A 26,641-nucleotide genomic window follows, 5' to 3' on the forward strand; every position below is an offset into this window, starting at 1 on the left:
TACGCAATTTTGTTTTACGACGTCATTGAGCACTTTGCCTAAATTTCCATACATCCTGGTCTTGGCACAGTTAGATATGACTCTCGGCAGTTCAGAGGGTTTCGCTACTCTTTCTGGTTCAGGACTACATTTAAATGCTGATACAAGCTACTTCTGTAAAAATTGAGTTTCCTTGCTCTAAGCCAACATTGGAGACATAGATCGATCTCTTTTCATCTTCCATATATACGAAAGAGATAAATCTATATCCTCACTATTTTTTACCAATACTCACGTGTATACACGTGTCCTAAGCGCATATATAAATTTATCCAAAAGTGATCATAATAATGTAATTTATCAAGTGCACGATCTATATTTTTGGTCATAAATATACTGATATACAAATTTTATCATTACGATATGATATACTATACACATACCAAAACATTACTTCGGTAAACCGTCCATATTTTACAAACACTACAAAAGTAGGCCGTCGTGTGACGCCGTAACAATCACATATCCCTTGTCTTTTAAATCTTCTTATTATGCAGATTATAAATACAACAGATTATAAAGGAATTTCGCGCCATCAGTCATTCGCCATCGAGCTATCACATTTGGAGTAATTTGAATTCGGAGCTGTTACGTCACTGTAACATGAGCGATTCCAAATTTCGATTGAGGATCGTGTCTTTGACGGAGTTGAAGACGACCTCTATGTTGTGCGTGTCTATGGCCGTCGTGAAGTGATGGTAAAGCGTTGTCTTTGGTTCCCTGCGAACGTTCGCGAACATGTTGAGTATGAACATTTGCACGTCGCGGAGGTTGTGCGGATCGCCCGTGAAGTGCGGGAAGTACCAGCGTATGTCCGTCTCCTTGCTCGCGACCTTCCTCGCCAGTAAATCCGATTTGTTGAGGAATAGAATAATCGATATCCCTTTGAAGTTGACGTTGTTCACGATCGTGTCGAATATGTTGAGCGCTTCTTCGAGGCGATTCGTTTTTCTGTAAGGACATAATATACTAATTAGTATACAATTATACTTTTGATTTAAATAACTGGTAGAACATTTTTATAACTTGTTAAATTAAGGATATTAACGAGGTCACTCAAATCGATTGGGCGCGAATTAATTAAATTCGATATAATATAAAGCATCATAAGATATCTGACCACTATTATGAACTTCAAGTTTAGATAGTTAATACTATTGATCTTGATATGTACACACAAGCTTTAGGCAAAATGTTGAATAAATTGGGCTAAAATTTACTATAGTTACGCATAGTTGATTGTATAAAACAACGCGCATGATATTAATTTCATCAAAACTAGCTTTCATGTAGAATACTAAAGGTCATCCACTTTTAATGGCCGGAGTGTTGGAAATAATAAATATTTTAAGAAATTAATTAAAATCCCACATTCAATCAAATTACCAAAACGTTATGACACAACATAGAAAGATCAGATCATTTAGATCAGATCAAGCAAATTAGCTAATGATTTCCCACATTTTAAAGAGCACATAGTCAGCCAATACATTTTTACATCTTTCCTTGTACAATAAAGAACAAAATAAACAGTGTACCGACACACTAATAACCGTACTATCGTCTTGTAAAATATTGCCAACGCGCGTTCGATCCTGAGAAATCTCCGCGTATCTAATGATGCTTGATTTATACCTCATTTCTGAGAAACCAGTAAACGTTATATCCAGGAAGTCAGCTATTATGTTAACATAATTCAATATGTATATATTTTGGCACTATTAACTATACACCAAATTCGCTTTTCCATTAACTAGTTTAACAGAAAAAGGAGAATTTTATAAGGAAAAATCGTAAAAAAAGGGAGATTTTTTTATTGTTCGATGAAATAGTTCCATTATCCAGTACTAGAGACTATGATGTAACCACCGTGAAAGTTTATCGTGGCCTATTTACCGTCCTAGTTAATAATTGGCCATATCAATGAATTAACTTGTAATAAAAGACAATGTCCGTATCAATTAAAGCCATTAAAAGGATTGGAGTAGGATAAAAATGTATTTATAAAATGTATTGTTTTACTAGTATCAAGATAAATGCCCACGTTGATAAAAAGCTTATTTTTTCTACTAACATTCTCTATCACCAATGAAAAATGAGCTTAGCCCGCGCCATTTATATCTAAACCACAGATTTTTTAATTTTATTTATACCTGTGGATAAATAATTGCCTCGGATCGGGTAGCGAAGCGTATCTAGTACCAAATTATCGAGGTACGGCAACGTAATAAAGATATAATATGTATGAGACTGTTCGTAGAATTCTCAGAACCGGTAGGATCTACTTCCACAGTATTACCATCCTACAGTATGGCGACGAATGTACTTGTGCAGAGAAACGGAGGGGAACTGGCGGGGGGTCGGGCGACGCGGGCCGCTTAATGCAATCACGCTGAGTTTGCATTAACTATCGCGAAAGGACGACGCAGTCGTGTTTTTTGTGTAATAATTTTACTATACATAGGTACTTACATATTCTATTATGACGCGCAAAAACTGTTCCGTTTACGGATGTAAATCTACATTGAAATCCCAAAAGGAAACAATATTTCAGAAAGATTGTATTAATTGTATCTGTTGAATTAAAATCAAAGCTATGTATATGTTGTCCTCATTATATTCTAATCAGATTGTACATCCCAATGCGAATGCATTACTTAGTTAAATGGTATAATATACAATTAAGAACATCCAAAAATAAAGTGTCCACGTAAATAATATTTAGCAGTGCAATATCTGTAATTATATATTTATGAACAAAACCAAATAATTACATCAGATTTAATAATCGCAATTATTTTGAATGTACATATTATGAATAAATGATTTCATCATAATATTAATAATCACAATTGTTTTATTTCCCATTTGTTGCAACCCTAGCGTATTTTCGTGTGGCAGCGTAAGTACCTACGCTGGCGGCGGCATCGCGCGACATCAAAGGCGATTCCTTACTGTAGGAAATAATATTGTAATACTGTGCTACTTCGCAGGCAATATTTCATAGAGGTTGTGCCTACACGTCACTGAACACGTGCATCACCTGACCGCTATTAAAAATAGTTGATAGCTAAATGCAGAAAAAACTTTAGATTACCATGTAGACTTTATGCTTATTTAGTTACATATTACGAAAGATCGTATTCACATCTAAACGCCGAGTCACATGAAAATATCAAACATGGAAGAAAAAAAAGTGTAAACTAGGAAGACAAACAAATCGAGGCTATAATGGTATGCGACAATCGCAATTCATAAAAAAACAATTAACTGATAATAACTATAGGGCACCACCCATTCCAATAGATAGTATGATTTTGAATAGCATGAAGAATGATACCTGCGGCGATCTCTGTCAGTATAAAGCTAAACGTTTTGAAAGGTTATGTAGAAATACATATGTTAACTACTCCATACAAGCCATTGAATATTAGATGTGCGTATGAATAGGCATAAAATTGAGTAGCTATATTAATAGTGAAGTAATTAAATGTGGGCACACAGTGTTACGAAAGTTCGGAGCCAGGCACGCCGATCCGTGACTAATCGGTGGCATGTAAATCTTGGAGAAACTTCGTAAATGGCATGTGTCACTTTCGTGAACTATTGCGAAGGTCGTGTTTAATTGCAATACGATTAAAATATTCAGAATATTTATAGAAATCAGAATGTTGACATATACGTGTTTATTTATTAATGGCATGGTAGGTATCGGTATGCATGTGATTAATTGACTTATCACGTTTTAAACAGCTGGTACTAAATCCTGCGTACTTCCTCATTCTATCCTGGATTACCATATCAATATTTACCTTAAGTTCAACTATTATGAATCAGCAACGTTATCACTTGCTCGAGGGAAGAGCAAATTTGCTAGAATGAAGTGTCAGAGTTTCTAGTAGAGGCATCAGAAAAGTACAACCTAACGAAATTCATACTGTATGTTTGTGCCATGCTCTTAGTTTTTCACAGCAAATTGGGTCAGAATGCGCTATGTACTTAGGGAGCGTCCATAAATTACGTGAGGTGTTTTTGTCCATTTTTTGACCCTCCCTCCCCCTCTGGTGAGATATCATGAGATTTTATTGAACCCCATCCCCCCATCTCACGTGAGATTTTTCAAAATGTGGGTTTCTTATGCCGGGTCCAGACTGGTGAAACGTAACATGCAATGTAACATGCAATGAAAGAATTCACCGTCCACATTGCTGCAATGTATCATGAAAGATAACACACTTTGTAACAATTTCTCATAGTTTGGACGTCTTGCGCGCGCGAATTGTGCATTACACGCGCATGCTACGAGCATTACAAGCCGCGCGCGGAGCGATCCGAAATCGGTTTTTCGACGAACACAAAGGGGCGCGTAGTGTGCGCGGAGCAGCCAATGTGGACGGTCGTTTGAGAACGCAACGAACATGGAGGACGAGACTGCATGGAATGAGCAAAAGAAAGGGTCTTCGGCGTGTTTTCATGAGTTGATGTATTATTAATAATGAAGTACTGATAATCGTCATAGCAAGAACGTGGTCTTCGAACTCCATGCTTCGTGTGATCTACCGGTTGACGCGCATGAAAAAAACGTGTATCGAAGGGCCGTGTTCGCGGCAGAATGACGGAAACAGACGAACGCGGGATGTTCGTAGTGAATGCGCGTTATGAGCGCGCTATGCGTCCACACCAGCAGCGAACATGCAATGAAAGGCAGAATGTTACATTGCATGTTACGTTTCACCAGTCTGGACCCGGCATTATGTTTATTTGTTAATGTAAAAAGAAAAAAAATTGCTTCGTGCTTTTGTTTACGACTAGTTACAAATAGTAATTAATATTGCTGAAAGTTATAATTAGGGCCGATTTTTCAATGCTTGGATGAAACTTATCCGTCCAATAAAGTATTTTTTTTTTTTTTTATGTTATGGGGAGGCAAACGAGCGGACGCACTGCCTGGTGGTAAGTAGTATAGACCACAACAGAGGTTATGGTTGTTGCCTACCAGGATTAAGGGATTTGGAAGGAATTAGGGAGAAAGGGGCGAGGATGGGAGGGATTAAGGATAGGGGAGGAGAGGATGGGTAGGGGATAGGGAGGGATGTGGGCCTCCGGACCCCTCACTCACCGTACGGAACGCGACAGTAAACTGTCACTATGGCGCCGATATTCTGTGAGGGTGTGGTACCTTCCCCGGTGCGAGCGTGGTATTACAAGTATTACACGATAATATTAAAATGTCACGTAAACTGTCAAATACGGGCAATTAGAATACGTTTTTGAAATGGTAGTTTTATACAGTATTCCACGAATAAGTTTTATCCAAGCATTGAAAAATCGGCCCTTAGTGTTATAACAAGGTAACAATAGAATATTTAAATCTTAACCGTAACATTAAAATCTTAAGCATGTTATTTGGATTAAATGGACCAAAAGAGTATAATATAATTTGCTTTGTTTCAGTTTTAAAAAAATTGCGTGATATTTGCCGATACCCCCCCTCTCCCCAACGTAAGGTTAGATGAGATTTTACTTGACCCCCTCCCCCCCTAAAACAACTCACGTAATTTATGGACGCCCCCTTAGTAGACCACACGAACGCAAATAGGCTCGAGTCGAGGAATAAAACCCAAACTATAAGAGGAAGAAGTTGCGGTTAACAGCCGGTGTGTCATAAAGCGCAGTTTGCATCGAGTTTTTCAAAACGATTATATGTCGTTACGAGCGAGTAATCTGGCCTGCGGTTTGCCCACGTAAACATTTAGTAAAGAACTTTATTACCGTGTTTACGGCATCGCAAAGAAATAGCTTCCTCTTGGTACTATATTTTTATCGGGCGCCATAATTTTTATATCATTCCGTGATGAATAAACATTATTAATAACCGTTATTATGAAACTATTAGTTAGAGAAATCCAAGCACGGACGCATGATGCATCGAACGAATACGACAACAACACGTCGTAGGTATAAGGCTATTTGAATATGAAGACGACAAATCACATGCAAACATAAACAAAGGTGTTCGACCAGACGCTCAATTAATATGACCGACACAAATAATTGATTATACAATTTGCACGATACTCTGTACGGATGCGAATTAGCAATTCCGTCGATCGCGCATGCAAATAATCTTCATTAACGATATAGGTACTGGTACTTATAATATATTGGACACAACTATTCGCGGAACACATTTTATTACGACATCTTCCTGTTTTATCTGACTGAGTTGTAAGATCGTTTGTTTATGGGCAATGAGTTAATAATTTATCTACTTTATCGCCCTATTCGATTTTTCATCCCAGCCTGATCTTTCCTTGTAATTGTAAATATTTATTGAATAGTTCTAACGTAAATGTTCATGGCATAAAAAGATAAAGACTAAATAAAAGTTGTGATCTTCAGTTCTACATGATTATAAGAAGCTCGTAAAATAAATCGATTTGTGAAACAGTAGCAAGTCCGGAATAGTAAAACAAGACTAATGGAAGAAGTAAGAACCTATTTGTAAACTTACCAACTATAGTTTTTGACTGACTAATATAAGCATCAGGGAATTGTTACCTCATATACCCTATTCATAATATACAGAGCTAATCCTGAACAATCAAAACATGCACAAACAGCTCAACATCAAATAGCCCGAAACAACGAAAATCATTTTCCTGCACAATCCATCTTAACATAAGCAAACAAAATATCGCTCCACTTAGTCTCATTATCTCGAGACACGAACGGAGACATCTTATGGACGTTCTAATAGAGATATCTTGAAAGTGGGAAATGTACCGAACAATAGTACGCGCAGTGCTGCATTGCGACATTGCATGCGATGAAGTTATTTTCTCCTGCAGCGCGAGTTTTCCCAATGTTATATATTATATATTATATGATTTATACAAGATTTTACTCATTAGCACATAAGCAAATTCCTCCTGATTAGACGCAATATAACATATTATTGTTGAAAATCATGATAATATGTTTTGCTTCCAATATCGGATTCGTTTTTGACAACATTTCTTAGAATTTTACAATGAATGTAATCGCTGTTTGTATGACTTTAAAGCTTTTTTATAACAGGAACGTCATATTACTATAAATAAATAAAAGGTGTAGCTGCACAAAGAGAACGAAGTCAAGGCGTTTATACGTATCACTTTAACATCCATACATTAGTAACACAGAGGTACTCAAGTACATAGAGGTACTCAATAGCGAGTCTTTTGGCATAATATATTTTAGAGGATTCCCTTCAGGTTTCGCGGAAAAAACATTTATAGATATATTCGTATTATATAATGTTGATTTATCGAATGTATCGTAGAACGCAAGTGAGAGTAATTGTACCAGAGAAGGTCGAATTCCAACTACCAGGCGATACTAGTTATTGCAATATTATAATTTGACGATGAAAACCTCCTCACCTCAAAATCATTCAAATCACTTGCTTCTTTAAAATAAATCTTGCTACGAGATTGATACAATCCAAAAACAAACACCGCGAAGCGAAGATGCGTTAACGGGCGATAAAAAGATTACCATGATCCACCACAATACAGACAGGCATGCTACCGGAAATCTAGATTTAGAACCAACATCCGCCATTTGTACATACTCGCAAAGATAAAATTATTTACAAAGTAACATATCATAAACGACTATGTACTATTTCAAAGACTGCCAAGAGAAAGGTTCTGCCTGATGTTTATGTAACACTCGGAAATCGGTTGAACGATTAAGAACGATTTATAATTATGATAGTTTTCTTGATTAGGACGTTAATCAAGTTGCACGGAAGCATATAATTCTACTGGGCTCGGAGTCATAAAATCATCAGGGCAGAGGCCATAAAGCATAAAAAGCAATAATTTTATAGGCAGTAAATGTAATATACTAATTTGTATCATGTCATTTGCATATCTGCAAATTAACTGTAATTATATTGTTGGCCAACATTTTGATAAAATAACAACCTTTTATCTCATAATTGTCCTAATGGAATAGGTACTCCATATTTCGGTGAAGCTCAATGTGACTCAATTACGGTAAAACCCATTTATCATTATGTATCTTATCAGAATAATCAGAAAGTTGGAAACCCTTTCGCGTGTGAAAAGCTTTTCCTTAATGACAATTGTTTATAAGTAAAGAAACCTGGATTTAGCCGAATTGTTAAATTTACTACAATTCAACTTTTTTTACAGTTCAAATATCCAAAAGTGCTTTCCCTATAAAAGGCATATCATATCGTGTAAAATTTTGAAATTTTGTAATCCTACTAGATTTAACTATGCCCCGTCAGTCAGTCAAAAGTCAGTATATCTCTTTATACATGTACTAGATTTCCGCCCGCGGCTTCGCCCGCGTTTGCAAAGGAAAACCCGCATAGTTCCCGTTCCCGTGGGATTTCCGGGATAAAAACTATCCTATGTGTTAATCCAAGTTACCCTCTATATGTGTGCTAAATTTCATTGTAATCGGTTCAGTAGTTTTTACGTGAAAGAGTAACAAACATCCATACATCCATACATCCTTACAAACTTTCGCCTTTATAATATGTATTAGATAGCACAAAACTCACCTATCTTCCGACAGAACTTGGTCGAACTCCGACGAGGACACCAGAAACAGTATGGAGGTGACGGAATCGAAGCACTGCGTCCACTTCTGCCGCTGCGTCCTCTGGCCACCGACGTCGACGAACACGAATGGCACATTATTGATGTTGATCGTGCACTCCGTGATGCCCTTGGTGGCCTTCCGACAGTGCAGGATGTCCTGGTGGGAGGGGATGTAGTCTGGCCGCGCGATGCGCTCCAGCTCGCCGAAGAAGTAACTCACTGAGTCGCTCTGGAATTACAATAGTAGGAATTTAAAGAAGTATATTTTATTGGTAAAGAATTTGGGTTGTGAGGTGGTAATCGGTGGGGTTCACTTTTGTTTGGACGTGAACGGTAAGTTTTAAAATATATACAAAGATGATTACTTTTCTATGAAAGGTGAAAGCATATATGTATATGTATAATTCTAGCCGTTGCTCTTGCTGATTGTGAGTATGTGATTGTTACATAATTGTTATTGGGATTAAAGGTTTAAGGTTATCGTACTATTAATGATAAGATTTATTCTTTACGTTAAATAAAATATTTCTCAACTCAACTACTACAATAGTAAAAAACATTTTAATTGTGTTTGCAATACACAAGCGTAGATCACAGATATGAATTTATTTAATGACAACGTAATTCTTAACAATTTTCTATATTTTATAAAATAAAGCAAAGCCATTTCTTATCTATACCAGATTCAGAAATATTCACATAATATGTAAGATTAAACCCTATCTCAATGTACTTTAGTTACAGGTGAAATCACGACTACATTGAAAGTGGCGCTTACAAGTAAAAAGAAAAGGGAAAACCTACATTTCTCGTTTATTTTTAGCAACTACTTATTAACTTGTAGACTAGATTTAAGAGGAATTTCATTTATCACATACCAATACAAAGCTGTTACAAGAGCAACTAATCATAACACAGTAAATTTCATAAAATACGCCATAAATTACTACAAAGTGGAGCCATAAAATCCAAGCAGTCAACATTCATGAGCAATGCGAGCCGTAACACGACCGTGTCAAATAGAACAGGATTCGAGTGGACAAACATCGAATAAATTTGCAAGTGTGAAGTAACCGACCGCTGCCAAGCGGTCTAGTGCATTTAAAGCACACTTAACGTTATTATCGTAACTCAAGGGCTACCTCTCTGGAGACCTTTATTGTGACATTTTGATAAAACGCAAAAGTGATCTTTCACCTTCAAAGTTCATAGCGACGTCATAATTAAATCTCTTTATTCAGAACTTGTTGATGGCAAAATGCTATATGTAGATCCTGAAAAGGTGTAAATTCGTATCGTTTCACACGATCGTGACTAGCCTGTCCGTGGAGCTGATGAATTACCGTTACGTTCACAAATGTTCGTGGCCAAATAAAATTTTATTTGTCAGAGGGGAAATGACACGTCAAATTGCCATTGCAATTAACACAGCAAATGGTATACGAGATGTTATACAAAAAACAACATCCTATTACCGACTGACTGACACGTTAAAGTAAATGTAGAAGCCATCATGCCAGATACTTTCTTATACCTATGAGTATGTCTGTATGAATAGATGGAATTTAAAATACAAAATAGAGTTTCAAGCCTTAACACTAGACCATAGAACAATAAGAGTTTACACTGTTTGTTTATGTCATTTTTTTTAACTATAGACAAATCACATAATCCAACAATCCAACACAAACACAATACAAATCAACGCAAAACAAAGAAGAACCTAAGCTTGTAAACAATCATAACACACGACAAGCGATGAATCACACAAACGCTATCAACGAGATAGGAGAATAAAACGCATGCAATAAAGATGACAGGTTGGCCGGAGGTCACACCCACAATCCGCGTTAAATTTAACTGTACACAATGAAAACTGGCGTAGTGCTCGTACGTCGACACGGAACTTTGTGTATTACTGCCCCTGTGTCCATGCTACACGATAAAAAACATTCAGATATATATACATATATGAAAAAATACAAACTACAAAAAAAACAACAAATAAAGGCCCAACATTAGAACACGACAGATTGATACAATACAATATACACCTACGTAGGTTTTGGGATTGCCGGTGAAAAATGTATAGTTACTCCTACTTGGAAATATTGAAGACTATAAGGAGAAAACGCCTCCAAAATGATGGAAATATTCCGATTTTTCACACATCATGTAACTATACGAATATATTAACAATTGTCTAAATAATAATTGAGTATTTCATTAGGAAAAGTTTTATTAATTACTATTTGTTTACGCATTCGGTTTTTTTCAACTTTGAAGAAATGAATCATAGGTATCTTTAAAAATGTTGGATTACCTTAATCACTGTTGTATTTTTTATTTCAAAAACAACAACAACGTATGTAATATGGTCATCGTATCTAATAATATACCGTTCGCGTTCTCACCATCACAAAGAAGAGCAACCCTAATTAACTCAACGGATTAGACATCATCACTGCGACTTAGAAACAAATGAGACGGGAAGTAGCCAAATTAAATTGGGTTAAACGGCGCGTTCCGGCCAACTTTGCAATCTTACCCACTCGATACAGCTCCGTAACATTGTTGCATATTCAATCGAATACATAAACAAAGCATGTATTGCGAGCTGTTTATAATTCATACAACATCTACATTACTGGCATAAGCTCAAGAAATACCTGTGACATAATTAGTCGGGCGACAATCGCAAAAGAGCCCTCGGTAGGTGACATTAAAAATTAATTCAGCACACGGCAGGCTGAATGAATGACTCGATGTATTAATTAAGATACGGTAAACGGGCGAAGACAAAGGTTTTATTGCTAACTGGAAAGTGATAAAAGTCAAGCACCTCGAACGAGTTTCTTATCTGCGAATGTATAATGCTTTCCTGTTTATTTGACTTGAATAGCGAAATTCAAGTTATATTAGCTACATGAAAAATGCTAAAGGCTGTGACTAATCAATGCGACACATTCATGGCTTAACTATTTTGCGTTCGTATTTTTTTCTTGTTTTTGCATAAACATAATGTAAACCGATGAGTATGTTATTTGCTTTATTTAAATAGAAATAAAGATTAACATCATTTCGATGCCTCCTAAGTATACTGAGTCAACTAACAAATTTAGGTATTTTCATATTTTTATAAAAACGAACATGATAAATCGTGATCTAAACGTTCGTGTTAAAAAAAATTAAAAAAGTACAATAATTACCGAGATAATTTCACGTATACTAAATCAATTTCAACATCAGTTAAAATCGTACATCGTAAACTGATCTAAATGACATTGTACCAGTGTACGCGGGGCGTGAGGGGGTACACAATAAACTTGTATCGATATACAAGTTTATATCGGCTCAGTAGACTATGAATGGCGGCAAGTAAGTACGCCATTTTAGATAATAATTGTTCTTTAACATGTTAAATTAATAATATTAACAGAATGCAGTCAAACAGGGCGCGAAAATTTTAAAAATTTACACAGGAATCGATGATATTATGATGATTGATGACATGAATGAATGATATTATGGTTATTGTTTTTTATGACAACAGACAGCAAAGAGAGGCGCTAATGAAATTTCCAGCTGTGTTTTCAAGTTTATAGAAGACACGGTGGGTAATGGTGTCAAAGATTACCGGTTCAGGTCAGACAACTGTGGAGCCCAAAATAGAAACAGAATTATATTCTTAATGTATTATAATATGTATAATATATCTATAACAAACTTTGAACTAGCTAGTTCAAAGTTTGTTATACAGGGTGTCCCAAAACTCAACGTCGAGCCAAAACGGGGCGACAGGATTGATTGTAACCATCATGAGAAAAATCTGAAAAAAAATCTATTCCATGCAGTTTGAAAATTATGGGCATTTAAGAAAAACCTAAAAATTTGGTCAACCTGTAACTATTTTTCGGTTATTTTGGTTAATTTTTATTATTTTTGTTCATTTAAACTTTGGAACCGTAACCCTAAATAACATTTCTAGAACCACAGTCAAAAATAATGACACAATTGCCCCAAGTTTCCTTGAATTGAAGACTATTTGTTAAACTATGAATTTAAAATTTTCAAAATTTGTCGACTTTGACGGCCCCTCCTTTAAAAAAAATGTACTAGAGTGTCTTGGCAAGTGCCATTAAAAGTTGGCGCATTTAATCAGGATTGTAAAAAAGTACAATACTTGTTAGTTTCATACTAAAAAAAATGAATGAAAAAATAAAAACCTCAAGTAACCCGATTTTTGCTAACCCATTTTATTCAGTTAAAATGTTTTTTATTCGCACAAACTCTTGGTAGGTTCTTAGTTTTACGGCAAAATGATAAGAGAGATGGATAGTGGACATGTTTGCCATGAGTGAGCGAGACAGTTAGTGACGCCACTTTTACCGAAGTCAACAAAAGTAAGTAAAATTAAAAAAATAATTAAAAATCTTGACCTAGTTTACTTTAGGTTTATTGAAATAAAAGTCAGATAGGGAAATAACATTTTTTATTACAATAAATGTTCAAATTGTTTACCATCAGCCTCAATACAAGCCCTACATCTTCTTAAAAAAGATTTATTAGCCGGGCATATCCTCGAGAGTTGGTGTCCTCAGCAGCTTGAGAAATTCGTTCACGCAGCTCGGCTACGCTCTCAATGGGCTTTGAATAAACTTTTTCTTGGAGAACGCCCCAATAAAAAAATCCCGGGGATTTAAATCTGGGGAACGGGCTGGCCACGAGATAGTGCCTGAACGTCCAATCCACCTTCCCGGATATTCCTGGTCAAGGAAATCTCTTACTTGCATTAAATACGATCGGAACGAAACGGCGTCACTATCTGTCTCGCTCACTCATGGCAAACATGTCCGCTATCCATCTCTCTCATCATTTTGCCGTAAAACTAAGAACCTACCAAGAGTTTGTGCGAATGAAAAACATTTTAACTAAATAAAATGGGTTAGCAAAAATCGGGTTACTTGAGGTTTTTATTTTTTCATTCATTTTTTTTAGTATGAAACTAACAAGTATTGTACTATTTTACAATCCTGATTGAATGCGCCAACTTTTAATGGCACTTGCCAAGACACTCTAGTACATTTTTTTTAAAGGAGGGGCCGTCAAAGTCGACAAATAATGAAAATTTTAAATTCATAGTTTAACAAATAGTCTTCAATTGAAGGAAACTTGGGGCAATTGTGTCATTATTTTTGACTGTGATTCTAGAAATGTTATTTAGGGTTACGGTTCCAAAGTTTAAATGAACAAAAATAATAAAAATTAACCAAAATAACCGAAAAATAGTTACAGGTTGACCAAATTTTTAGGTTTTTCTTAAATGCCCATAATTTTCAAACTGCATGGGATAGATTTTTTTTCAGATTTTTCTCATGATGGTTACAATCAATCCTGTCGCCCCGTTTTGGCTCGACGTTGAGTTTTGGGACACCCTGTATATTATTCATAGCTTTCTATTAGTGGGTCCAAATGAAGGCGACAGTATGCACGCTATAATTGAAAGACAGATGAAAGACAGCTACAGCTTTTAGTTTTGCCAAATCCGATGAAAAGCCATACAAAGTTACTAAAGTGTCTCACTCACTTTAAATCAAAGCTATAACTTATAAACAACTGGACAACTACCAATGATGGATCAAAAATGCCTTGGAATAAAGTAACAGAAGAACTAGTTTAAGCGGATTATCCATATAGGCTGTTTTGTAAAACGAGATACCAAGATGTTGTTACAAGTAGATAGATTGTGTAAAGATATCAAAAGCTACACGAAATAGAAAAGAGTTAAATATTGACGTAGATAATAATATTTCTTTAGCTTATCAGATACCCATTCCTGTTGACCAAAATAAGCACAAAGATTTGATGGATCTTTGTAAGACACTGGTAATTCCTAAAGAGTATCATTTATTTTATAATAATTTGATTTCAACGAACTCTAATGCAGCTAACGACAGCGATTCTGACTTATGATTATAGATAATATATGACTATAATTTGTTAAAATTGATATTTTTGAGTATTAGAAATGCCTTAGACTGTTACGTTATTAATTTATTTCTCTTTGATGATGGAACATTGTTAATTCTAATGGATCTAACGACTGATTTTTAATTTGTTAAGCACTAGAAATGTCTGGATTACTACGTTATTAATTTCTATAATTTTCATTATTGTTAAACGTAAGTTACCAATTGATATTTTTTAATAGCGATTTGTTCACGTTGTAGCGTTTAGTAAAGCTATTATGTTAAAAGATATTCCTACTTAATTATGGCTAAAAATACATTGTGATTCTTCAAAATGAGTTGTTATTGGTTTCTTATTCATGTTCTTCTTCCTAGCTTTTATTAATCCCACACATCGAAAGGTATTACAAAAAAAGATTCCTAAAAATAAACCTCAGTAAATTACATTGGTCCAGTATACGTTGAGGTTTCAAATGTTAACTTTGCTAATTACTTTCCTAGTATAATGAGTCAAGTGACATAATTTCAGCATTTTATTATTTATTGGGATAAACAAACCCGAAAACAAACAAAAGTAAAATTAAATTAATAAAATGACAATCATTATTTCATGTGATTTTGGTGTTAACGATAGATTTTGATGAACAACGTACATAAATATAACTGGTAGTTAAACCATTTCACTATTGAGTCCCGCCGGCGTATACCCAGCCATCTACAAAAAAAGCCATTTAAAAACAAAAATCAGCAAAATCATTTTATACCAAAGGAAGGGCTTACAATTTTTATTAAAAAAACATTTACTTTGTTTCGAATTAATTTGATTTCATTAAAATATAAACGATTTGCCTTCAAATCACTCTCCTGTAAAATTACTAAAATGTCAGTTGACTCATTATACTTAGGAGGCATCGATTTATATGACAACAATAAACAAATATGGAATGAATCTTTGTTTTATTTATTAGTTTTAATTATCATATTTAGTTATTTATGGCTTGTTGCCTGATCTAAAACAACGGCATTGGGTCGCGACGTCCTCATATTCAATCTAAATTTTAACACCTCTCATACCAAAGCAAATACCGATCATCTGTGCCCATTTTACACTTTTTCATATATTTTAATAAAGCCAGTTCCGGCTTACATAACGAACAACCTCAAAGACAAGCACGTCTACCACATTAATACTATACTCCTTTCAACACCAAAACCTGCCGTCGTGCATTTTAAATGTAAATGTAAAATATTCCGAGCACTTCGGCGTAGACAATTTGATTGGGATAAAGCTACATAATCAGCCAATCGACTGGTTTCTCAAGGTGAATGCAAAATGCCTACAATTCATAATTCGATCAGATCGATCCGCCCGCAATCTTTTGAATTTTTAAACGGGGCCGAATCGAACCGGACGAAATATAACAAATGGAAGATGGTATATAATTTAAGAAATGAATTTAATTTTGTATCGTATAGCTTGAATGTTAAATCTGCTTTTACTATGAAATAATAATTATATATTTTTCATTTGTTATATGGCGAAAAATATGTATTCGAATATTTAATTTTATTGAATTAACAATTTGTATAAAATCGATAATTAGTTCTTTTTCTATCACAAAAGTTAAAGTCTAAATAGCTAAGTACTTGCGCAGCAAATAAAATAAACATATTAAAGATAAAATTAGCAATTTAACATAGTTTTTTTCCTCATACTTATTTTACTCGTGAATACAGAAACACGTTTCAATGAAACAAAGTTTCGTACATTATACCTACATACAATTTTAAAATTTATGGAAAAAAATCACAAACAAGACACGTGCTCTGCATTTCCCACTACAAAACCGTTGCCACGCTCCAACATCCCATAATAATTATGGCATTGCGAAACAATTAAAAGGGTTAACAACAACCAATGTCATTGTTACGAAATAACCGCATTAGAGAACAGGGAGATATCGCTAATAAAGGTTAATTGGAACCAAATATGTTCTTGCATCTAATGAATGAAAAACGAACTGTAGCAACTACCTTCTACCTACCTAGTACCTCTGTTTCCCAACCACTATCAAGATTATATATTGTCCTAACCACTAATCACTATCTATACTCCTATAGATTATTATGTGCAATATTCGATAATTTCGTTGTTAGAAATAACGCAATTGTATGTGACCGTTAATGTGTATATAACATTATTGGGAAACTCAATTTACGTGATGAATCACGAGTTTAAAACAAAGACAATTCTACTTGGGCATTAAAATATGGTTTCGCTTGAATTTGCCGCAATATTTTTACGTTGTGTCAACACTATCAACTATCAAGGTATTCGGTACTTAAAGAAACACGCAATTGTTATCTATATGTTAATTTTAAGAGAAAGTAAAAATGATAGTGTTATTTTAACAAGACTTTGTTATAAATAACATGTAATAAAAATATATTGGGCAATAAGCATTTAAATAATGGAGAATGAGCGCTTTGGGTAAGATTGTTTAGATTTGAAGGAAGGCCATTTTTTTTTCACCAAAATATAATAAGAAGTTAATTAAATAGTGGTTGTATTATTGTTTAGTGTACAATAGTCAAAGCAAAACGTGAAAAAGAAGCAAGCGAGCAAACCGTGGATGGAAAAATAGTCTAAAACAATCATACTATCGTACAGAATTTCTATGTAATGTTAACATTTATGCATTGTTGCAGCTGGAAACAATAAAACACAAAGAACTACATTGTCCATTAGATATCTACCTAAATAAGCATAGAGAATGAAACTGAATCATTTTATGCAAGTACAACATAACCGTATAGTACCTACTGAGTGCTGGTGAACCAATAATTACGGCCGTAATGATCTAGCTTCCACGGCCTTGCGATATGTAATACACCATAATCACTGTGGAACTAATATTTATATTTTATAGACTAAATATTTGTATATTTAAAGCCAGTAAAGAGAATTACGATATTAAAGTCAATCTTGGATATTTTGCAATGGATCCTTTGATAGATGGAATCGATGGATCAGAGATAGGTCCTTCAAGACCTCCTTAAAACACGATCACAAAAGTATACTTAAATCATGGCTTAAATGTAGCACTACATGATTTAGTTCCAAAAATAGCCAAATCATGGGAGTCTTAAATACCTTAAGAACACGAATTTTCAGATGTTAATATAATAAATAAAGCTACAAATCCATTTGTCTATCTTTCTATACCTATTCCACAAAGGCACAGGACATCAAACCCTTACAACCCTAACCCATACGCCAATCGACAATAAAGTCAATAAACACCAGTAGCCGCCAGTAATTAACGCAAGGATGCGCCATGTATAACCATACGATCCTATCAAGCTAAGCCTCCTGCTCACCTTACCATAATCTTTATCTACAAAAACCGCAGTCACTACTTTTTGTACCGCAAGTTTGTACCAGTTTTTGTACCACGAGTACGTACCAGGCTGTAACAACTACGTCACCATGGTATGCCGCGTGCCTACACTTGATCAGAGATCGATATGTACACAAGAACACAACGGATTACATAAGGAAAATAATACAAAGTAACATGGTAATTAGATTGCATTATTTAAATAAGAATTGCGAGGATATTTAAATGGTGTGATGGTTATTACTTAATCCCAGAATAGTACTGATGGTTGTTCCATTTGTTGTAGATAATATGATTGATTGAAGCACTAAGTGCGATAGATTAGGAGGTTAACTTAATGGTCTGTTACAATACTGTAAAAAATCTTATTAATTAAGAGGTTCTTATTAAGTAATTCCAATAATTCAAGGGTAGTCCTACAATCTTGATACAATAATTTAATCAAATTTATCAATTACAACCAAAAAACAAACGGTACTCATGAGATAATAATATCGATCCCAGTTTCGGAGTTCATTCCTATTACAACAAATTGACTCAATTACCAGCGAGTGAGTACTAAATGTTATTTTGTATCGAGATTCAAAGCAGAATGGCTCGAATAAATCTCGCATATCGTCCTACAATAAACCCGTATACCACACGCGACACTATACAAAGGAACCTGATATAATTATGTACTTATCACTATTAAAGCTACTGTTAACCTAGCACTGTTAGATTGGCTTTCATTGCTTTGAATGCCGTGTGGACTTAATACGAACGAAAGGTTAAAGGACTTCTTTTGAATGGGCTGCGTTGTAGTTATTATAAACTGACAGCGACAGTAATTTGTCTTCACACAGATATAGTATTAAATGCAGAGTTGAATGTTGGTTGGGTATGGTCAAATGGCAAAAGAATGGGTACAAGAATCAAGATGGGTACACTTCTTTATGTAGAGTAATAAAGAACCCTTTCTTAATGATCAACAAAAGGTAACATTCAAAATATTACCATATAAGATGGCAAGTGTTGATATGAGAATAAATAAAATCTTTAAAGATAAAATAATGTATAAAATTATAAAAAAAAAACACTTTAACCTATTGCAATTTTCAACATCAGTTCTGATGATGAGATTAGCACAACAAGCGTTTCATGAATTATTACACTTACAGCGGTAACATAAGACAGTTATGACTATTTATGAGGCGTAGATTATTAACTTTATGTTCTGACGACCTCAATTGTAAACTTCGCTAGTACCCGGTTACCCACATGTCGACGGACGGATACTATGAACATAGTATAAAGAGAGAAGTAAGTTATCTTCGAACAAAGGTACATCGCGCCGTTTGTACGCACGGGGGGCGCTTGTTCACGCCCCCCGTTCATGTGCATACGCAAGCTTGACGCACGCACACAACGCCGCTCGGTTTCTTCTCGTGGACCGTTCTCGTGAGGGCCGCGCCATTGCTGTGAGCAGTCGGTGTTTGTTTATACAATTATTTAAAATTTCAATGTGACAAGTGACAACCCTGCGCCTCGCGAGTTCAGGTACCTAAACGCCGGGAGTTGGCCTACTTCTCTCTTTATACTATGCTATGCTACGAATCCGCATATTTTGAGCTCTAGTCGCGGCTAGACGAAGATCTGTTTTATTAACTCACGGTTTAATTTACCACGCTTTTATTAGATCGTAAAGCCAACCACCCACGATCGTGTTTCATACAATTTTGTATTATCAACTCCACTTGATAAAATGGATGCTGTTGAAAGAGCCGAGCTCGCTTCGCAAGTTTTTATTTTTATTGTTTTTGAATCATTTTGCGTTTAACTATAAATATTTATGTTGCATATACTTTACACATATAAAAAATATATTGTACAATATATTACGGGAAACATAAAATATAACTAATGGATTTTTAATGAAACCATTAACCAATAAAAATTAAAACATTGTTTTTGCTGTGTATTTTATTCCGAGATTTATAACAAATCTATTGACTAAATAGATTCTGTTTTTGCTGTGTATTTTATTCCGAGATTTATAACAAATCTATTGACTAAATAGATTCGTCGGCTTTACGTGCAAGAAACAAAGTTTAGCAATTTCCATAATTCAGTTTATTTCTTCAATCGTACAACTTAATAGCATCAGACGTATTATTTTGATCCCCAATTTCTTCAAAAACGTTTTCTTCTCCATCGAAAATAATTCAAAATCTAATTTAATACACAAAATAATAGCTCGTAACGCAATTCCGTTATTAGATACGTTCCGGTCTAATGGCACACATTCATTAGAGACATCTCAGCGACCCGCTGGCATTTCTCTCATATTTAACATTCCATATGAAAGTAATGTTAATGCAATATAAACATATGTTTTGCCCAGACGCGCTAGTCTACTTTAGTGTGCGTCCACACTGAATGCGCGGTGGCGGCGGCCTAGGCGGGCGCGACGGGCGGGCGATCGCGGTGGCCACACCGACGCGCGAGCTCAAGTAGCGGTTCGACGTTTTTCAGGTGTTGCAAACTTTGAACGATTTGCTATTTTTACTGGACAGTCCGATTTTGAGATGAAATCATTATAGAAGTTGTACACGAAATAAATAAAACAGAGGAATAACGGGTGAATCTTATATGAAGAATTGAGATTATACCCTACAAAATTACTGTGGTGTATATAAGTGTTTTAGATTGAATCGCACTTATAAATAAAGAAGTTTCACTTCAACAATTTGTATTTACCGCTATTTTACGAAAAACAATAAAGGATATAATATAAGAAGTCGAGCGACAAGACCGAACTGGTTTGATACCCCCGCCGTCCGCGCATTGGGTCGCTTGCTGACTAGGCCCGTAGTGTGGCCAGAACGCGCGGATAGGAGAGTTTGAAAACTACGCGCGCTGGCTCGCTCATTACCGTCGCACTAGGCTTCCGCCATAGTCATTTCAATGTGGACGCAAAGGCGCGTTTCATACGTTTGATATTTCGCGCCCGCCGTCGCAACCGCGCTAGGCTCGCAGTGTGGACCTACACTTAGTCGCCTTCAAAATAATGGATTTTGACGACAATGGGGTGGTGTCATGTGTTGTTGTACATCCTTCAGCTGCATTTAGCTATTCAACTTTAAATTTACGATAAGGTTTTAACCACTCTCATCCTGTCCCTTTCCTAGTCAATAGATGCGATCCCTGCGTCCGTTTCTTTTAAGAAAAACCTCTACATTTTAAGGCGCGGGTCAAACACAAGCGGCGCGGGCGCGGGCGTGCCATAAGCGCACCTCTTGAATCTGTTTTGCACCACGTCCTTCTTATACATTTTGTATGAAAGAATTTTGGAAAGGCGACGAGGCGGCACGCCACGGTTGCGCCGCGGGCGTACCGCAGGCGTACCGCAGGCGCGCTTCCCCCATCGCATCCAAATAGAGGTCAATTCACGGTCATACACAATCAAAAACAAATCGGGTGGTAGTAGACCGGGAGATACTGACACAAAATTTCGAGTTACAATTACAATTTTTACAAAAAAAAAATTTGCAGATTTTCGGCGGTATGGCGACCATTTGGAATCGTCCGAAAAGTATGGCATGGCGATTTTCGTAAATGGCTGCACGACGATGGTTACCTGTGCAAAAGTTAGCCTGGTACAAATGGTTGAATTGTTTTTTTTAAATCAACACATTCGCGTCGGTATGGCGGGCTGTAAGTCACACCGGAAAAGTATGGCATGACACTACCGCCTACTTCTTTTTTATGGGCTATAGGTAAATTCTAAAATTGTTGTGTTACAAATCGTTTGACTTCGCTATTTTTCCGACGAGTTCGACTAACGCCCACGCGACTAAGCCGCCGGTACCAGCGTTCACACCATCGTTTTTCTTTTTGTCATTGCGTACTAAGACCCCTGTAGAACCGCCATCCTGTTACAAATGACTCGAAATTTTGTGTCAGTATCTCCCGGTCTATAGGAGACGGTAGCCTGTCAGTCAAAAATGTGTTCTCTCTGTGTGGAATTATATAGAGCTGCTATTACATACCCTTCTTCGTTTTGTTTTTAAAGGTGAATTGAATTAATCGATGAAATGATTTACACAGGTGATGGCAGTAGGGAAAGTGAAAATGAAGAAGAGCATAATGAAAGTTCCCATGTATTTACAATGTCAGAAATAAAGATAATCCTGATTTTGATTGTGTTTTTTATTTATTTGTAATTGTAATAATATTGTGGAATGATCAGTACTGTAAATACTTTTGAACTGAGATTTTAATGATAAGATTTATATGGTTTAAATGTAAACCTGTGTTTGAAAACCATATTTTATCTATACTAATATTATAAAGAGGAAAGGTTTGTATGTATGTATGTAGGTATGGTTTTCACGCATAAACTAGGTACTGGACCGATTTTGATGAAATTTGGCACAGATAATCTTTAGACCCTGAGAAAGAACATAGGCTACCTTTTATTGCGAAATATGTACCACGGGTGAAGCCGGGGCGGACCGCTAGTACAATATAAATTTTGTGTTATTTTAACCTTCTTTTCTTCCATCATTACACCAGTACTACTTTAAAATTACTTTAAAAGTACTATAAAATTTTCCAAGTAAATTCCAACATTTCCAACAAAGATATATTTGCAATCGTGGGGTTATCCTCGCTATTTACTTACAAGGAATTATCAAAACAAAATCGTTACTTTCAAATTAACGTTACTTTCAAATCTCTTTTAGCACAAAAAACATAATTTTACTAAATTATGCATGAAGAAAATGCATTTAACCACTCTATATAAATATCATTTTCGGACGCCAACAGCGCGCCCGATGCGCGCCGGCAGCGCGCCCGAGGCGCGCCGGCAGCGCGCCCGAGGCGCGCCGGCTGGCGCGCCCGCGGTGCGCCCGATGCGCGCCGCGCCGCTTGTATATGTCCCGCGCCTAAAAAGATCACCGTTGCAGTTTTTGCCTGCACGGTTTTTACATTCGATCCATCAAAGATTTAATTTATCTAGCTATAGTTATTGTTATTTGTGAGACTTTTTTCACAATTAACGTTTCTAGGAAACTAGTTAGGCAAAAAGGCAGATTGAATATAAAAAATAACGTAAGTTAAATGGCTAGGATGCTGATTACGATGATCCGGAGCTATCGATATGGTTTTCGTTTGAATTAGGTAACTGATGAGATGGTAACAAACTATATCGTAGATACCTTTAATTATATTATGCAGATGAGTATGTATTTTAAATAATATGTCTTTGCAAAAGTTGGAAGAACTATTAACTACTACTTTATTAACTAACTATTTACTATTTCAAATACAAACATAAAATATTCCTACTACGAGCTATCTTGCGTCAAACATCTGCCGTGTCTTCTAATCAACGTAACCCAAGAATGATTGATATAAATATATTTACGTACATCTTGACAAAGTTAATATTAATCGAATGGTATACATGCATATCTCATGCTAGTCTCATCATGTGTTCTACGGAACCTCGTAACCGTGACGAATGACGCAACTCTTATGACTAATCAATGAGATAAGAAACTCAATTAAAATAATTACGTTTGTATCATGGTGTTAGGAAATAATTCGATTTGGTAATATCATGCACTGGTATTGCATTATCATAATCAGCAGTAAATATTAATAATTGTTAAATGTAACTACATTTACATAAATATCAGTACGTACATGTTTAAAAATGTCAGTTGATGTGAGGCTGAATTCGTACAAGTCTATATGATTCATACGAGGATGATATACACTTCAAAATTTTATGATGCATGAAAGCGCATATTTTAAGGTAGAACAGGCTATATTTTGGAAAACATACTTATGTATATCACTAGATATACACGATCACTCAATGGAGGGTGAAATATATACCTTATGATATATCTGTAAGTCAAAGATGAATAAATAAATAAATCTATAGAATACTTTCCCTAAAGGGAGGCCGAGGTCCCAGCAGTGGTAACATATATGGGCTAATGATAATGATAGAATACTTTGCAATAAGTGAAAGGTCAAGCAGTACTACTTATTATCCACATATAGGCATTCGCAAATTCATACTTTCTCTTTATATTATCAGGGTAGATACATGACATCATTAACAGAGGAAATGATATAAATCCTGCCCATTACAAATAGCTTGCAAGATCAATTTATCTTAATTGTCCATGAAAGCAATGATATGGAGCTAAATTGCTACTTTCCTCTCTTCGCAGCAAGTGGAAGGTTTTGTACTAAGATGCCTAAGGCGTTAGTGTTATAGTAGTCCGGGATACATCGCCCATTTTTGCAAGTGATTACTGTCAAGCTAATTTTTCGTGAGTAGCTTTATTTTGATGAGATGCCCAATAATTTCATGTACGAAACTCTCGATTTTGGTAGCTTACAGAGGTAACAAGGATAAAATTTTTTGATTTGATGGTTCTCAAATATTTATTACGCAATTTGTAGGACAATATGTCTGTTGAATTATATAAGTATTAAATAAGTGAAAATAAAAAAATCAGCTGGTTAGTAATCATTTATGATGACTTCGTTATCGATAAACATTGGAAAGGGGGACTCTTTGATCAAACCATAGATTTTGTAGGACAAATATTTTTTCGAATAATTTAGATAATTATCTTGAGATTGAACAAAAAAAAACATTCAGTTACATAGTAATTAATATTTGAGAACCATCAAATCAAAATATTTTATCCTTGTTTCCTCTGGTAGCTACCACAATCGAGAGTTTCGTACATGAAATTATTGGGCATCTCATCAAAATAAAGCTACTCACGAAAAATTTGCTTGATAGTAATCACTTGCAAAAATGGGCGATGGATCCCGGACTATAGGGAATGTTATTACTTTAACTGCACGAAAAATCGACGCTGGTCTTGAACATAGGGAAACATGCCTATATTATTATTATTAACATTAACTAAACACTGTATAGTTTGCTACATGGTAATTTACATGAAGCAGTTACTGTTCTCAATTTTTAAAGTTGATACTCAGTTTTTACCATAGCATATGTTGTAAGCGTAAATGGTAGATAACTTGTCTTTTGTAGTAAGTTTTAAAGTTCTGAAATTAAAGATCCCTTTTACACTGAAGTTTAGCAGATGATTAAAATAATATTAATTATTCAACACTGACAACAATCTGCTTATCTTACTAATAATTTACATTATCTTAGTTGTTGCTATAAAAACTAAACATTATATAGTAAAAAAATAGTAATTTGTTTCCTTAGTCATAACCTCTTTAAAATAGCAGTTGATTAAGATCTATATGTTTCTACCTATATTTTGTTGTATAACTATTATACATAATAAATGTTGTTTAATGTAAACATAATATTTAAGATAATTTTACTTTACCCCATTCATCAATTATTAATTTCAATCCCATAGGTACATTTAATTTTCATTTTCTTTTATTGACTTAACTTACTTTATTTTTATTATTTTTATTTACCACATCCTTCAGATTTTAATAAAAAACTTCAATACATATAAAATGACTAGTGATCTGCCCCGGCTTCGCCCGTGGTACATATTTCGCAATAAAAGGATTGTCTGTGCCAAATTTCATCAAAATCGGTCCAGTAGTTTATGCGTGAAAACCATACATACATACATACAAATTACAAACCTTTCCTCTTTATAATATTAGTATAGATATTCATGAACAGCTAATAGAAACATCAACTACCAAATTATTCACTACAAGTGTACACTACACACATCATACTTGTTTACATAATAAATATTAGACAATACATACCAATTGAAATTCTCTCCGCCTGTCATATGCTCGTTTTATGGCCCTGTCTAACCACAGGGAGTGTATATGAGGTGCATAATGCATAAACAATCGACTGTCGAGCGACACTGAACTATTGAAGTGCAGGGCCTGCTGACCAACGTCCAGATTCCTCGGGTTTTCCCACGGAATCGCGAGCTTGTCCCTTGCATCAACTAGCACTTGTATACCCTTCACTATATTCTGATATATCACATGCTGGTACTCGCGCACTAATTCCGGCTCAAATTTGACTTTGTGTATTATTCTCATCTGTTTCAGGAATGTTGATTTTCCGCTTTCACCCGCACCAAGTAGCAAAAGTTTGACCTGTCGCCGTAGCGTCTGTTTGTCCTTCTCAAGAATTCTATCGATTTCCTTGCTTCTGTACCGCTGCTCTATCTCCTCCGGAGACAGCTTCAGACGCAGCCAACAAGTCAGAGCTTCGGTACAACAGGTACATGACCAGAAATCGTTGGCCATTTTGCATGATTAGGAACACACACTATAAACTTATTCAACACGCAATTATTGCACTATTATTAATGTTCGCATTAGACATCAAACACATTTTCACCATTCCAAAATGTTTTAAACGATATCAATAAATTAAACAAAAAGTCCGTGATAAAACGTACGCACGCATTCCACCCCTCCCAAACTCATTGAGAAAAATAAAATGAGAAATAGGCTGTGTGAAGTACACACAGAATACAGATACCATAACACAATGAAAATATTGCCATGCTTAAATTTTATTCCGCGCACTTTGACTTTAGCAATGTCAAGTGTGATTTGTGAA

At 35.3% G+C, this 26,641-nt stretch overlaps 1 protein-coding gene across 1 annotated transcript; it reads right to left on the minus strand.

Annotated features, from left to right (window-relative positions):
- Nucleotides 1-26,531, minus strand: cta (Guanine nucleotide-binding protein subunit alpha cta). The gene is made up of 3 exons (XM_090105818.1): nucleotides 25,822-26,531; nucleotides 8,621-8,889; nucleotides 1-990 (listed from the first exon to the last, which is right to left on the minus strand). The coding sequence occupies exons 1-3, from the start codon at nucleotides 26,320-26,322 to the stop codon at nucleotides 633-635; spliced, it is 1,128 nt and encodes a 375-aa protein (XP_089961944.1). The 5' UTR covers nucleotides 26,323-26,531; the 3' UTR covers nucleotides 1-632.
- Nucleotides 26,532-26,641: the final 110 nt, after the last annotated feature.

This window comes from Colias eurytheme, chromosome 9, assembly GCF_061535395.1.
Source record: "Colias eurytheme isolate Ceu_HAF_F1 chromosome 9, ilColEury1 Martin Lab GWU primary, whole genome shotgun sequence".
NCBI classification, from domain to species: Eukaryota; Metazoa; Arthropoda; class Insecta; order Lepidoptera; family Pieridae; genus Colias; species Colias eurytheme.

Coding starts and splice junctions, on each gene's coding strand:
- cta (XM_090105818.1), bottom strand. CDS start 26,322: ATGGCCAACGATTTCTGGTCATGTACCTGTTGTACCGAAGCTCTGACT. Junction 8,890..25,821: donor GGCGGAGAGAATTTCAATTG/GTATGTATTGTC, acceptor TTGTAATTCCAG/AGCGACTCAGTGAGTTACTT. Junction 991..8,620: donor CAAGTTCTGTCGGAAGATAG/GTGAGTTTTGTG, acceptor ATGTCCTTACAG/AAAAACGAATCGCCTCGAAG.